Source organism: Sebastes umbrosus, chromosome 4, assembly GCF_015220745.1.
Source record: "Sebastes umbrosus isolate fSebUmb1 chromosome 4, fSebUmb1.pri, whole genome shotgun sequence".
In the NCBI taxonomy this organism is placed as follows: Eukaryota; Metazoa; Chordata; class Actinopteri; order Perciformes; family Sebastidae; genus Sebastes; species Sebastes umbrosus.
The window spans coordinates 1,680,463-1,694,019 of record NC_051272.1 but is presented as its reverse complement, the minus strand read 5'-3'; the positions used below and the strand labels follow the sequence as shown (position 1 = coordinate 1,694,019).

The window sequence follows — 13,557 nt, the reverse complement described above, 5'->3', positions numbered from 1 at the left end:
GATTGTTCATTATGCCACACCCCACCCCTCCAAAGAATTTCATTCAAATCCATCGCAAAGTTTTGGAGTAATCCTGCTAACAGACAAACAAACACACCAACGGTGGTGAAAACATAACCTCAGGAAGCAGGTAACTAAGTGATACTACGACAAACTGCGACTTTCTTGACTTGCAAAAATTATCTTTTGTATTGACAAACATCATGAGTGTGATTCGTGGCGCAATTCAAACGGGATAAAAACAAATATTTGTCTCTCTCCGTTGACTAACATTCATATTTTTTCTGAAATAAGGTCCCGTGGTGGTCCACCTAAAGGGGCGGGACTTCGTCTCTTTATACATAGCTGTAGCTGCTGGCCAATCAGAGCTCTGTCTGCTGCTGCTTTGGATTCATCTTCAAGTTATAGAGAGACGTCTTTAAATTTAAGCAATTCTGAAATGGAAACTGTAAATGTTAAAGCAGCAGACAAACTGTGAGATGCATTACGAGGCAGACACGTGAGTAAATGGAATACAAAAAGCCTTTTTTAAATACATTTTGTGACTAATTCAATTCATCATTTAAAGACAGAATAAGGAATTCTTAATTGCCAAGTTATTATTTTACTTTAGTAAATTAATATATAAATGCCAGCAAATTTAATTAAATTATTTAAAATAGTCTTTTCGTCAGATGTATAAATTGAAGTCTGTAACTATTCTGGTGGCACACCCCGGGCTACATATATTTATAATAATGTTGAACACAACTCTGTCACGATCGGGTTGTTAGGGAGCAAAGGATGTGATTACTTCTGATAGTTCCCTCTCTCTTTGAGAACTCATTTTCCAGCACATTATAGCACATTACAGCCCATTATAATGCAGAGTGATGCGAGAACACAGAATATCATTCCACTCTGTCTGTCATGAATATACCGCTTTTAAATTAGCATATCATCTTATGCAGCAATATTTGTTCAAAATACTGAATTATCTGGTATCTTTGGTCAAATTTATATGCAAAGTACTTACTGCCAAACGTATATAAAGCAATACAGGTTAGTAATGTAGTGATAATTGAGTTAGTATTTGCACTTTACATAAAAAAAAAAACTGAAGGGCATACTGTTTTGGACCAAAAACTCCAAACACTGTTTATGCATTTTAAAGAGACTTCGGCAGTGAACACTTTCAAAGCCGGCGTAAAGATAAATTCTGCAGGTTTCACTTGCGTTTAAACATCAGGGATTTTTTTTTTTTACACAAGGATAATATTTCAAATAAATAATTTTTCATGCATTTACCATGACTGCAAAAAAACTGCTTCTAAAACTTTTAAAGGTTTATCTAGACATAAAGAAGCCCTGAGCTTTTGGAGCAGAAGCCTCTCCTGCACTTCAATGACGTGTTTATGCCAAGGGCAAAAGCACCTTTCTGACTCTGTTGGTATTCAGTCCAGGCGCAGCAGCACACATAAACAATCACAAGGTGGCTTATTGGTTTGCTATTTGATCTGAGCTGATTGCATTTATTATCTCTGCAACTAATATCAAGTGAGGGGATGTCAATAAGTCATCAATTGATGTTCATAAATCATTTCATTTTTCAACAACAAGTGAGAGTAAGAGCGACGTCACACGAGAATAAATTAAAAAGATAAAGTCTTAGGATCAAATGAGGTAACAATTGACATGAAAGAATATATAAGACATTAATATAGCAGACCGTTACTAGGACATCTTCCGTTTTGTTGCCTATAGTATTATAGACTGAATGTCTGCATCCGAAGATATGACATATCAAGGCACTATTGTAGCAGTAACACTCAGTAAAATCCACCTGACTGCAGTGTCACGACTGTAGAAATACTCCTCTGATTTAGGCACCAAAATAGTTGACAAAATTGAATTATGAAAATGCAAAATCCGAGCGAGCACCATGTCAATTTTAAGTTTGCATTCTGTTTTAAAAGATGTGTTTTGTTATTGGAATTGGTGCCGTTTCTTAGAGGCTTTTTAAAAAGATTGTTTTACAAAAATATATTCAACTGCAACAGCCGTCAGGACATCAGGGCTTTGGTGATCACGTAACATCACGTTGTCCTGCTCCTGTTGCAGCTCAGTCTCATCTGAAGAGAAGCGACGATTTAAGATCTTGGCGAACTGCATCTTGAGCTCTCATTACCAACCTGTCCACAGTTTTTATAGTTCAAAGTCTGAGGAGTTCATAAGGTCACGGAGACAGCTTGTGGACATCAAAAGAGACTGCCGGTTCCTCCTGCTCCGCGCTGTCAATCACAATGCTCGGATGTGTCTCTTGGGTTTCCATGGAAATAGTGGAGTTCGTCGAGGGCGTCGCTCCGAAGTGCGGCTCGTCCACCGAGAGAAGCATGGGCGTCCCCGCTCGTTTCAGACTGTCACTCATGGTCACGGGCACCTCCTCCGGCGTCACCCCCATCTCCTTGCTGTACTCCGACGGCGACTTCCTCTTTATCCTCTCGTACGACTTGTCCGGGTTCTCCGTGATGGTCTCGCTGTCCTGAAACCGCCCGAACAGCCAGATGAAGAACCCGAAGAGGACGAACGCCGCCAGGCTCGGGACGAAAGCCATACACTTGATGTCCAGGCTGGCCCCGGTGTAGCGGCTGTGGAGGAACATGTCCCGATCCACGTAGGTCATGTTGCTGTTGGGGTCGACGTTGTTGGAGCGCCACTCGTAGCTGAGGGTGCTGTGGTTGAAGAGGACGAGCGTTTCCGGCTCCTCCACCGTGAAGATCTTCTCACCGGGCCCAACGTACTGGCCGTACTCGTAGGGCTTGTAGAAGATCTGGTTCTTCCACATGTTGAGGTCCAAAATCAGCACGAGGAAGATGATACCGTAGTTGAACCACTTACCTGTAATGAGACACGTGACTTCTGTTAGACTCAGAGGAATAAACACGCACGCACTGTACAGATAATTTAACAGACAGGCAGATTGATGTACAACTCTAGTCTACTCCAAACAAGATTTAGAGGGCAAAGTCAGACAGATAGATACGCTGTCACCTTCGTTTATCAAGAATCCCTCTCCCTTTGCATATAGCTCACGCACTGAGACACACATCCATCTGTAGGTGCTACTTCCTCAACAGTATCTTCTAACGAGATCACTACATTACCATGAGACCGCCATCTCCCCAGGTTGACTGATAGCAGGCAGATGTCTCCCCGGGTATACGTGACACCTCTGCCTTCCTCTCCCCGAGATATGCCGTTAATAAGCTTTTAGTTAAACCAATCACGTCGCGCCGGAGCCATTTCCATAATGCTTAATGGATATGCAATGCATTAGGGTTAACAACCTTTCGCGAATCACTGAGCGTTTGAGCAGCTTAACATTTAGCACGGGAACATTAGTTTTGCCTTCTCTTTATGGTCGTGAGTCAGCGTGTGCACGCAGCAGAACAAAATGGAGAAGCCGGGAGGACGGTTTCCAAATGGGGAAGTACACTCGACATTAAGACACGGAGACGGTGGAAGACGATGAGAGATGAGTCTCGTACGGGAAGCACAGTGGAGCCACCTGTGTGCCACATCAGCTACACATGTATTATAAATAGTTGCTGTGGTCTAGCCATCAAACTGCTTCCCACATGGAGGAAAATAGAAAACTAGAGCAGGCTGAGCGTGTTTGGTGTTCACAATACAACTCAGAAATAGGCCAAAGTATAAGTATGTCTCCCTCGTGGACATTTCTTTCTGCTGTTTATAATCAGTCTATGAATACGGGTGTTATTTTGACTACTTGGTAACGCTATAGAGCTACTCCTCATGAAACAATGAGACGACCCCGTTCTTTGCATGCAGCACGTGTCCGCCTCTACCTGTGATGTGAATGTGGTACTCGTCTTTAAAGATGCTCTTGCAGACAGGAAGCTTGACCTTGACATGCGTTGTTGACATTCCTGGTAGATTCATATCCAGGTCACCCATGAAGTGAGGGAACTCCCAGTCCTGAAACACACACGGGCATATATGAATGTATCTGTGATAACGTCGCCTCAACAACATTTAAATAACCACATTGACGGGACAAATGTCAGCCGTGTATCGGCGCTTTATTGAAACACTGAACTTTCTCATATTAGCTGATATTAAGTCTCTGCGGAGTCTCTTGGTGCACTGACTGGAGGTCAAAACATGCCAGCTGCTGTACGCGGTGTGTTTACAGGCTTGTGGAGTGTACTAATGTGCACTGGGATTTCAACATGTCAAAACACATCAACAGGCAACCCAAACTGACATTTAGAAGCTGCCCGTGCCCTGTGGGGTCACTTAGCTCTTTTTGCTGGTATGTGGTTATAGTTGGTGGCCAGTAGCTGTCATACATATCCAAAATAAAGAAATTAAACCAAATTAAAGAAATACATTTTTACAGGTGAGAATATCTTTCTTTAAAAGTCTCAGTCCTGTTAAAACCATGTATCTCCAATAGGTCAACTATTCACTGTGAAAACAGTCCTGTGATCGGCTATGTGACGACGTATTTTTCCGTAAATCCAATAACATTTTAAATGCTTTACTTAGCTTAAAGGGGACATATCATGCAAAACTCACTTTTTCAGTGCTTTTGCTCATACATGTGGATATCTGGAGTTCCTACCAACCCTCAAACTGTGAAATAAGACGACCCAGTCAGTTTTTTGTGGGCTGCTTAGATCAGAAAATATGTGATTCAACAAGTCACTCAGATTTGGCTCCCCTTCCTATGTCACATGCAGGCGCATTAGAATATATCGCTCACAGCTTGAGATCTACCTTAGCCAATCAGAGCAGACCGGGCTTAAAGAGACAAGCTGAGTGTTTCAGACAGAGGGTGAATACAGGTATATTCAGACACACAGTATGAGAAAGATAATGTGTTTTGAACATTAAAGCTGCAGTAGGCAGTATATTTTTGGCATCATTGGGCAAAAATACCATAATAACCTCTCAGCATATTGTAATTCAAGTGTTCTGAGAGACTTCTGCTCCTCCTCATAGCTCTGTTTTCAGGTTTTAGAACATCTAGCCCGTGACGGGAGACTTTGACCAATCACAGATCATTTTAGAGAGAGAGCGTTCCTATTGGCTGTGCTCCGGTCATGTGTCAAACTTGGCGTTCCTTCAAGTGATTTCCAACAAGGCTGCCGGGTCACAAACTTTCTCATTTGCCAGCTAAACCGTGCACTACAAGATGATTCTGAGAACATCTGAGGAGAGAAATAGGCATTAACGTAACAGAATATTGATTCATATTTGATCAGCGCTGCCTAGTTTGACCGTTTGGTCGGAGTTTGCGAGTGATTGACAGCCGGCTCTCATAGACGACAGCTGGACAGCAGACCTCAGATCAGCTCTGACGGCTTGTTTTCCTCCGGTCTGTGAAATCTTGCAGATGCCGTTAGGAGCACAGGAGGACACCGGAGGACACAGAGGAACATGATTTTTTCAGATTAACTGTTTCATGTACTACTGTCACAATATAACGACCGTTTTATAAAAATAACTTTTTTTAATCATATTTGCTCCAATCTCACCTACTGATGCTTTAAAGCATTTAAACATGGTCTAGTAGAAAACCCAAAATACAAGTATGAACCTGAAAATGAGCACGATATGTCCCCTTTAAGAGGTTCCCATAAAGGAACAGTTAACCCTTCAGTTTATCTGAAAAACCACCAACATTTGGAGATGCGTGGTTTTCACTGGACAGTGATGAAATGAGACACTTGTGCTTCAGTTAGTGTGTGTTAAGGAAATTAATAATGTATGTAATGTTTTAAATTGATTCCCAAAATACTGACTTGCAACTTCTCTGAGGCATGTAATTGACTTTGTAACATCTGATGTTGGAGATGTTTCCTTCAATAGAAAAAGTAAATGTCTATTATTGGACGTAAACGCCATGATTGCTTTATTTTATAGTGCAATACATACGATATATATATATTCTTTTATGTACTCCAAAATCTACATTAACTAATGTAACTATATAATCAGTTACTTTGCATTATGAAAGCGTGTAATTAAGAAGACAAACACAGATGAAACTAATGAAAATCACACAGAGACTGACGGCAGAGAAAACGTTTTAAAAACGTTGAGCTGACTTAATCATCTCGCAAATTAGCTTTTATCATTTCTATTACGTAACAAAAAAAAACAAAGAGCACGTAATTTTCCTTTTTAGATCAGCTACATTTCCCCTCGCCGCCCGTTATTTGCAGAGAGCGTCTCGCTGCATCACATTACCACACGTCTACATTCCCTGTATCCTCATGTGATCCAGAGTCTCCCCCGCCACTATCTATGAACAGCATAACAGCTTGGTGATGGCCCCCTGGATATTAATTAAGTCCTCCACTCCTCTTCCATATCTGCAGTATATCTGTTGCTATAGCACTAACAGGCATGGCATTTAAGCCGTGCAGCTCCCTCCCACAAAATAATGAGTCTCTAGTAAATTGGTAGTGTGTATCGGCGTATCGTCGGCATATGTAAATGTGTATATGCACGTACACAAAGGACATAGAAAATCTGACGTTCAGTCGGGAGAATGCGGAGAAACAGCACAATTATACACAAAAAAAAAGTAGCTTGGAGGCAAATCCAGACAGGTCATTAATTGGGGTATTAATTAGTTTGAGAACAACAACACTGATATGTTCTCATGGAGGTGAGGGATTAACTGTGGCACCCTGTGCTCCGAGACGGAGGCGGATGAAGCTGTTGGAAGGGCGGTGGCGGATGAATTTTTATTGACTGGTGGAACGTAGCGACGGCCGCCAAGCGCTCGGGCCGTGTAGCAGCGCGGGCTAACTCGGCTCATAAATAAGTGTAATAAATGTGCTTGCTGTACACTGTGCAGAAAATGAGAGAAGGGCCTTGTCATAAACAAATCCATGCGAGTGGGGAGAGATATACCGCTAAGTTAGAGGGAGTCCAAACGCAGATGTCAAAATAAGGAGCGTGCCCTTCATTCTCTCATCAGATCTGCCGGCCTCAGCACGACTCCAGCGTCTCTGTTGAGTAAACGCTTGCATACTGTAGGCTGTTCTATATATCTGCATAATCACAATCATTGAGTAAATAAATGAGAAAAACAGCACAGTGTGAAGTAATTACCGACCAGAGCAGCCAGAAGCCCTCTTTAAAATAATGAATTGTTCCAATAAATAAGTCTAGAAATCACTTTTATTGGTGCAGTTGTTCTAATACATATTACCATGGGAATTACAGTGGTGGCCTTGCCAGGTTTCTGTGGAGTGTATTTGTTACACCGGAAGACGCAGGCTCTCAGTAATTAGCATAATCGACGGAGTAGAAACGTATATTTTGGGGGAAAACCAAATATTAGTCTTGCAGTGTGTCCTCTAATACCCGCCAACGAGGCCTGGTGAAATATGTTCATTAAGCGTTTTTGGAGGAGCCGTGTTGAATTAGGCTCGCAGTCAAACCACATACATGATTGGCCTGCGGTTCTGGCTCCTGGCTAGTGGCGTTAACAAAAAAAAAACGCCTTCTCTTTCTCCTCAATACACAGTTTTGTTTTTTTTGCCCAGACAAACACATTTACATATTCATAAGCCACTGACACAGGCTTTATTGATGTACACTCTCCTGCGGGAGGGAGGGAGGACATCGGGTGGGAAAAAAAGAGAGGGAAAGTGAGAAAAAGTCCAATCTTGTGAGTCATCATTAAAGAAAATAAACTCGGCTCACAGGGGAGGAGAGGAGGAGAGGGTGAGTTCACAGCTGAGGTCTGGGAAAGAGGGATGGAGAGACTGAAGGAGAGGAGATGTAAAGGAGTAAACAGTTTGCATATCTATATATTAGTGGGTGTATGTATATATGTGTGTGTGTGTCCATGCCAACTGAGAGTGATCAAACACGCCTCTCGCTGCTCTGTGCCGCAGTGTCCCATTGATGAATAGGAGGGGAGGGGAGGGAGGGGAACTGGCAAGATGGGTAGCGGAGTAAGCCAAGAGACGTCCCAGCTCCCTGTTTTTAATTGGCCACGGGGGAGCGGTCTACCTGCATGACAATGAGAAGGTCGAAGACCAAGATGAAGGAGGCCAGGAAGGCTCTGGAGACCTCGTCGCTGGGCAGGAAGCCGCGGTTCAGGTTGTCCCAGCTGATCCAGTCGGTGCTGATGACCAGAACCACCACCGACGTCAGAGAGATCAGCACTGACCTGCAGGGAGAGGAAGAGGAAGAGGAGGAGGAGGAGGAGAGGAGAAGGAGAGGAGAGGAGAGGAGAGGAGAGGAAGAAGAGAGGGAGAGGAGAAGAGGAGAAGAGGGGAGAGGAGAAGGAGAGAAGAGGAAGAAGAGAGGGGGAGGAGAGGAAGAGCAGGGGAGAGGATAGGAGAGGAGAGGAGAGGAGAGGAGAGGAGAGGGAGAGGAGAGGAAGAGCAGGGGAGAGGAGAGGAAGTGCAACGGAGAGGAGAGGAAGAAGAGAGGGAGAGGAGAGGAAGAGCAGGGGAGAGGAGAAGAGAGGAGAGGAGAGGAAGAGGAAGAAGTGAGGGAGAGGAGAGGAAGAGCAGGGGAAAGGAGGAGACGAAGAGGAAGAAGAGAGGGAGAGGAGAGGAAGAGCAGGGGAGAGGAGAAGAGAGGAGAGGAGAGGAGAGGAAGAAGAGAGGGAGAGGAGAAGGAGAGGAGAGACGGAGAGGAAGAGCAGGGGAGACGAGAGGAGAAGAGGAGGAGGAGGGGAGGGAGAGGAGAGGAGGAGGAGGAGGGGAGGGAGAGGAGAGGGAGAGGAAGTAGGAAGGAGGGGGGATGAGGAGAGAAGGAAGGAAGGAAAAGGAAGGAGAAGAAAGGATATAAGGAGGAAGGCAAAGTAGAGGGGAAGAGAGGACGGAAGGAAAAAGGAGAGGAGCAGAGGAGGGGATGAGAAAAAGGGAAGGAAAGAAAGGAGAGAGAGAGGCAAGGAGACAAAAGAAAAGGAAGGAGCGGAGGAGAGGTAAATCAATGAATGAACATTAAAAAGTACAAGACCTTGAAAAAAGTGTTTAAATATCATTTGAGACGAGGTGAACCGGTGAACGGGTATATCTGGGAAGACAAACAGCTCCTCTTCTTCACCGCCGTCAAACGCAAGGAAAGATAAATCAGATAAATTCAGTTTCTCAATAACGTATCGAACAACAATTTTACCCTGATTTGAAAAATGGCAGCAGATAAAGCTTCCAGGAAGATGAATGTGCACAGAAGAAAAACTGTTTCTGTTTGTGGCTGCAGAGACAATTCAAAAACCTACTGCATACATATTTCCATATTTAATATTTCATTTACCTGCATGCGATCTTTCACCCTCTCTGAATAGTGTTCATGTCACATTGCAGTAATTCTACATTCACTGTTTACTGGAACATTTCTCCGCCATGTGAAGAGAGGCACAATGAGAGGCCAGTATTATCCTCTGCTGTGCATTGTGTCTCAATGTCACCCAGTGATTGCCGTTGCTGTTGTGTGCATTCTCACACCACAACATCGGCTGGCTGCATTGCAGATAGCAGAATGCCAGCTCATATCCCATTTCAGCTGGAAGGGAGATGCATTTTTAGGGGTTTTTATTATTCCGCAGTGGGATTCTTCTCCTCGGCTATGTCCGACTTTTGGCAACGTCCTTTACAATTTGCCTCGACCCCTTCAGCGCACGCTGACAAGATGCATCCGGCAACGCATTTATCAATCATATCTCAAGCTCTGCATTTCAAATGAAGGGCTCGTCAAATTCCGGCATTGATTGTGACAGTGCGAGACGGGGGCGTCCGTCAATAAAATGAAGGGCTGCAGGAAAAAGTCACAGAACAATCCGACTGCTCGCATTCTAATCGCAGGTGAATCAATCCTGCGAAAAAGGAAATGTTAAACACCGCGGGGCAAAAACTGTCTTTGTACTTTGAGATGTCTGTGTCCTGACCTCTCTGTGTACATATCAAACAGATGAACAAACTGTTTCAACCGTATCCTCTTCTCCACGTCCTTCACTTCTCACTCCGTGACCCTAAGATGAACCGCGGGGGGAGAGAGGCGTTCGCGTGTCGGCGTTTGACTGACAGCTCTGAGCCACTTTGGTGAATGAACACCGCCGGGACGGAGCACTGGTGGTGTATAACACATCCACCACGTGGGGGAACGCTTCTACTCGGCCGTCTGGTAATGGGCATATCAGACATGGTTTGCAGCATTTGTTTAGAAAGCTATTTAAGGGTCACAGCTTGTGGTGTGAGAAGGAAAAAGCAGGGCTGTGGTTCGCCCCGTGACCTTGCTGTGTCTATTGATTTTCACCCTGTTCTTCTAATTAAAGGTGCTGACACTGAGTGAGGGAAGATTAACACGGCTATTGACTGCGTGTAACCCTGCAACGGGCTGGAGAGAGCACACAACACACACATACATGCACATTTAAAGAGCCTTGTAGGAATATTTAATGCATTTAGTGAGCTAGTAGGAAGAGAAGCTGATAGGAAATCTTATTATGTGCACGCAGACAAAGACACACTTTGGGCCCTGCAAATACATTTTCTTGTTTGTAGTTTTTTTTCCATATGGGATTCACCAACGTTTGAATGAATGAAGACAACATTTTACGAGTGGTCGAGAGCACTCTTACGCCGCATTCACACCATGCAGCGGCAAACTTGCAATAATTACATTCTTCTGTGGCGGGGGGGGCGTATTCGTGTGTTTAAGGCGGGAGGAAATACTTAGTAACACAGGTCAACATGTCACAGGAGTCGCAGGACTCGATTTACTAATTAGCTGCGGGTCCCCTCTGGCTGCACTTTGCTGCTAAAAGTTAAAGGTCCCATATCGTAAAAAGTGAGATTTTCAGGTCTTTTATATTATAAAGCAGGTTTCAGTGCTTTATATAAATACTGTTAAACTATCAAAACGCTCAATATACGGAGAAATACACACAGCCCGTATTCATAAATTGTGCGTTTGAAACAAGCTGTTAGGATTTCTGTCCATTTCTGATGTCACAAATATACAATATTTAGACCATTATGCGTTTTTAAACGTAAACATTCTAAATGTGTCCCAGTTTATTTCCTGTTGCAGTGGATGTAAATAACATCAGCTGACAGGAAGTAAACATGGACCCAAACTGTTGCCTAGCAATGCAATTCTGTTGCAATTCCGTTGAAATTCACTAAAACGGAGCGTTTCAGACAGAGGGTAAATACAGGTATATTCAAACAGACAGTATGAGGAAAATAATGTGTTTTTTGAACATTACAGCATGTAAACATGTTCTAATAGAAACACAAAATACAAGTATGAACCTGAAAATGAGCACGATATGGGACCTTTAATCTTTCCCCAACTTTTGTATGGCCGCACTTCGCTGCAGAATCAAACGGCCACAGCTCGCTGAGCTCAGGAACAGCCGCCGCAGCTTTTCATAAACGTTGCATGACAGCTCGCCAAATGCCGCACTTAAAAAAACATTAAAAAAAACACAAGAATATCATAAAATCTAATTTAGATTATTATTATAATGATTAGATCATTCAATTTGTGGGCTAAAGAATTACTATTGATCCACTTCAGTCTTCCCAATTAAGACTATAAAAACCCTTGGATGATATTGCGTGCGTTCATCTTCTGAATGGCTTACGTACTGGTCTTTGAGGCTTTTTGATTTTCCTGTAACGCCAGTAGTTTAGTTAACAGTATACCTCGATTTGACTGCTGCAAGTGCAGCTACTGTTCTAGATTTTCTCAATTTAGGATCAATGAAGTCTCTCTATTGTATTTTTTGGTGGCATATTTCCAGTTCTTGAGCATGTGTGAGAGTATTTGCAGTATAATGTTTGGGGGGCGTTACCTATATGATAATAATAAAGAATCGACCACACGCCTCCAATTTACGATCAAGTAGGATTCTTCATTGAGCACACTTGAGTAAGAGCAGATCTGGATGGTTAAGAACGTTTGCTGTGTTTGGTGCATCTGACTTTTCTTATTTATTTCTCTTAACAGAAAATTAAGAGAAAATATAAGATAGCTTTAAGAGAATGTTGCTGCACGAGGCCCAATGTTTCACAGACAGTTTATCTCAATGTAAGAAGACATTATACCAGAAGAGAACGATCCTGTTGTTGCCTTGTTTCCAGAACCTTCTGGCTGCTTTGCCCCAGTCTGGGTAGTGCTGATCCTGGAGCATCATATCCGTCACCTGCAGAGAGGAAAGAGCTTTTAATAGAGATTGGATGTAGAGGAGGTTAAAACAGTTTAGCTTCGCTTACAAAACAGCAAACAGCCGGCCTGGCTGTGTCCAAAGGTAACAAAATATTCCTACCAGCACCTGTAAAGCTCCCTAATCAACACGTTATATCTAGTTTGAGTAAACGGTGCAAAAAACAAATTGCAAAAATGACAAGTTGTGGTTTTACGGAGGGGTAAAACTAATTTCCAGGCGGAGTGCAGTAACTTCCTGGAAGTCACTTTTCACACTTTGGTTTTTGTACAAATTGAACAAACAAGATATAAGGTGTTAATTAGTGATCTTCAGAACCTTGCTATCTGTTTCCCCCTGCTTTAAGTCTTTGTGCTAAGCTAACCATCTCCTGGATGTAACTTCATATTTAAAGGTCTTATTGATGACATTTTTATGTAGACAAATACATCTACAGAGCGTTTAGAAATGTGCTAACTAAAAGTATGGCTTTTCCTGAAAAAAATTATGATTGAAAAAATGTTGACGGGTCCAAAATGATTTAGTTTTGTTTATCTCTGTGGAAGATATCTGACGTTCGGTTCCCACTTCTAACAAGGCCTGTGATCCAACAGTATGTTGTATATCGCGTGTGTCTACGCTGTTCAGACTCAGACTCCAACACAAACTACAGTGAAGCACCAAAACCTCTTGGTTGTATCTAGTGAAGCCCGTCTGTTAAACAGTGTTGGCCGCGGTCGGAGGACGCGGGGAGACCATAGCTTTGGTCTCCAGGACCGGAGTCTCTGCTGTACTCTGCTCCTCTGCCTGCCTTCACTCACACACCGCGCTCGTTCTCGCTCTTTCGCTCCACCTCTCACGTGCATGCTGCTCACTCCACACTGCAGAAGAGTTAGTTTAGCTCTGAGAATATCTAGTGAATGTTCAGTGGACGTTTGTGCAGAAATAACTGCTGCAGCTCCTCCAGACCAACAGAGGTTTCCCGTGTCTTGTGAAGTGACGGGGCTCCGCAGAGAGAAACGTTATCGTCTCCGACCAAAACTCTGTTGTCTCCCCTGTTCCCTCCGGCCGCGGTCGGGAGGCTGAGGCGGGAAAAGCCAACACTAGGATCAGCATTGATTCATGGAGAGACCTTCGTCTGGTCAGCTAACATTACTGCCAAGCAGCTGAAATATAGAGTGATGTTGTGCTTTTAGCTGACGTGTGTCTCCTCACTGTGTTGAGCGATGCTCCTTCATGTCTATGTAGAGCGAGCACAAGCGCGAGCAACAGGACGCTGACTTTAGTTGACTTAACGGCCACAGGTGAAGCTGTTAACAAGACATTTCTGATTCTTACATAGAGTCCCTTTAAAGCTACAGCAT

General features: G+C 43.5%; 1 protein-coding gene across 3 annotated transcripts in view; it reads right to left on the bottom strand.

The window, feature by feature from the left end:
• Positions 1-1,069: 1,069 nt before the first annotated feature.
• tmem117 (transmembrane protein 117) overlaps positions 1,070-13,557 on the bottom strand; it is a 56,781-nt gene continuing 44,293 nt past the window's right edge. For 2 of the 3 annotated variants that reach the window (XM_037767722.1, XM_037767721.1), the window contains 4 exons: positions 12,096-12,193; positions 8,041-8,200; positions 3,849-3,978; positions 2,216-2,877 (listed from right to left, as the gene is read on the bottom strand). In XM_037767722.1, coding sequence (XP_037623650.1) covers positions 2,216-2,877; positions 3,849-3,978; positions 8,041-8,200; positions 12,096-12,193 — 1,050 coding nt within the window. Of the gene's footprint in view, positions 2,878-3,848; positions 3,979-8,040; positions 8,201-12,095; positions 12,194-13,557 lie in introns of all 3 variants that reach the window. The other variant, XM_037767720.1, reaches the window with a different exon arrangement.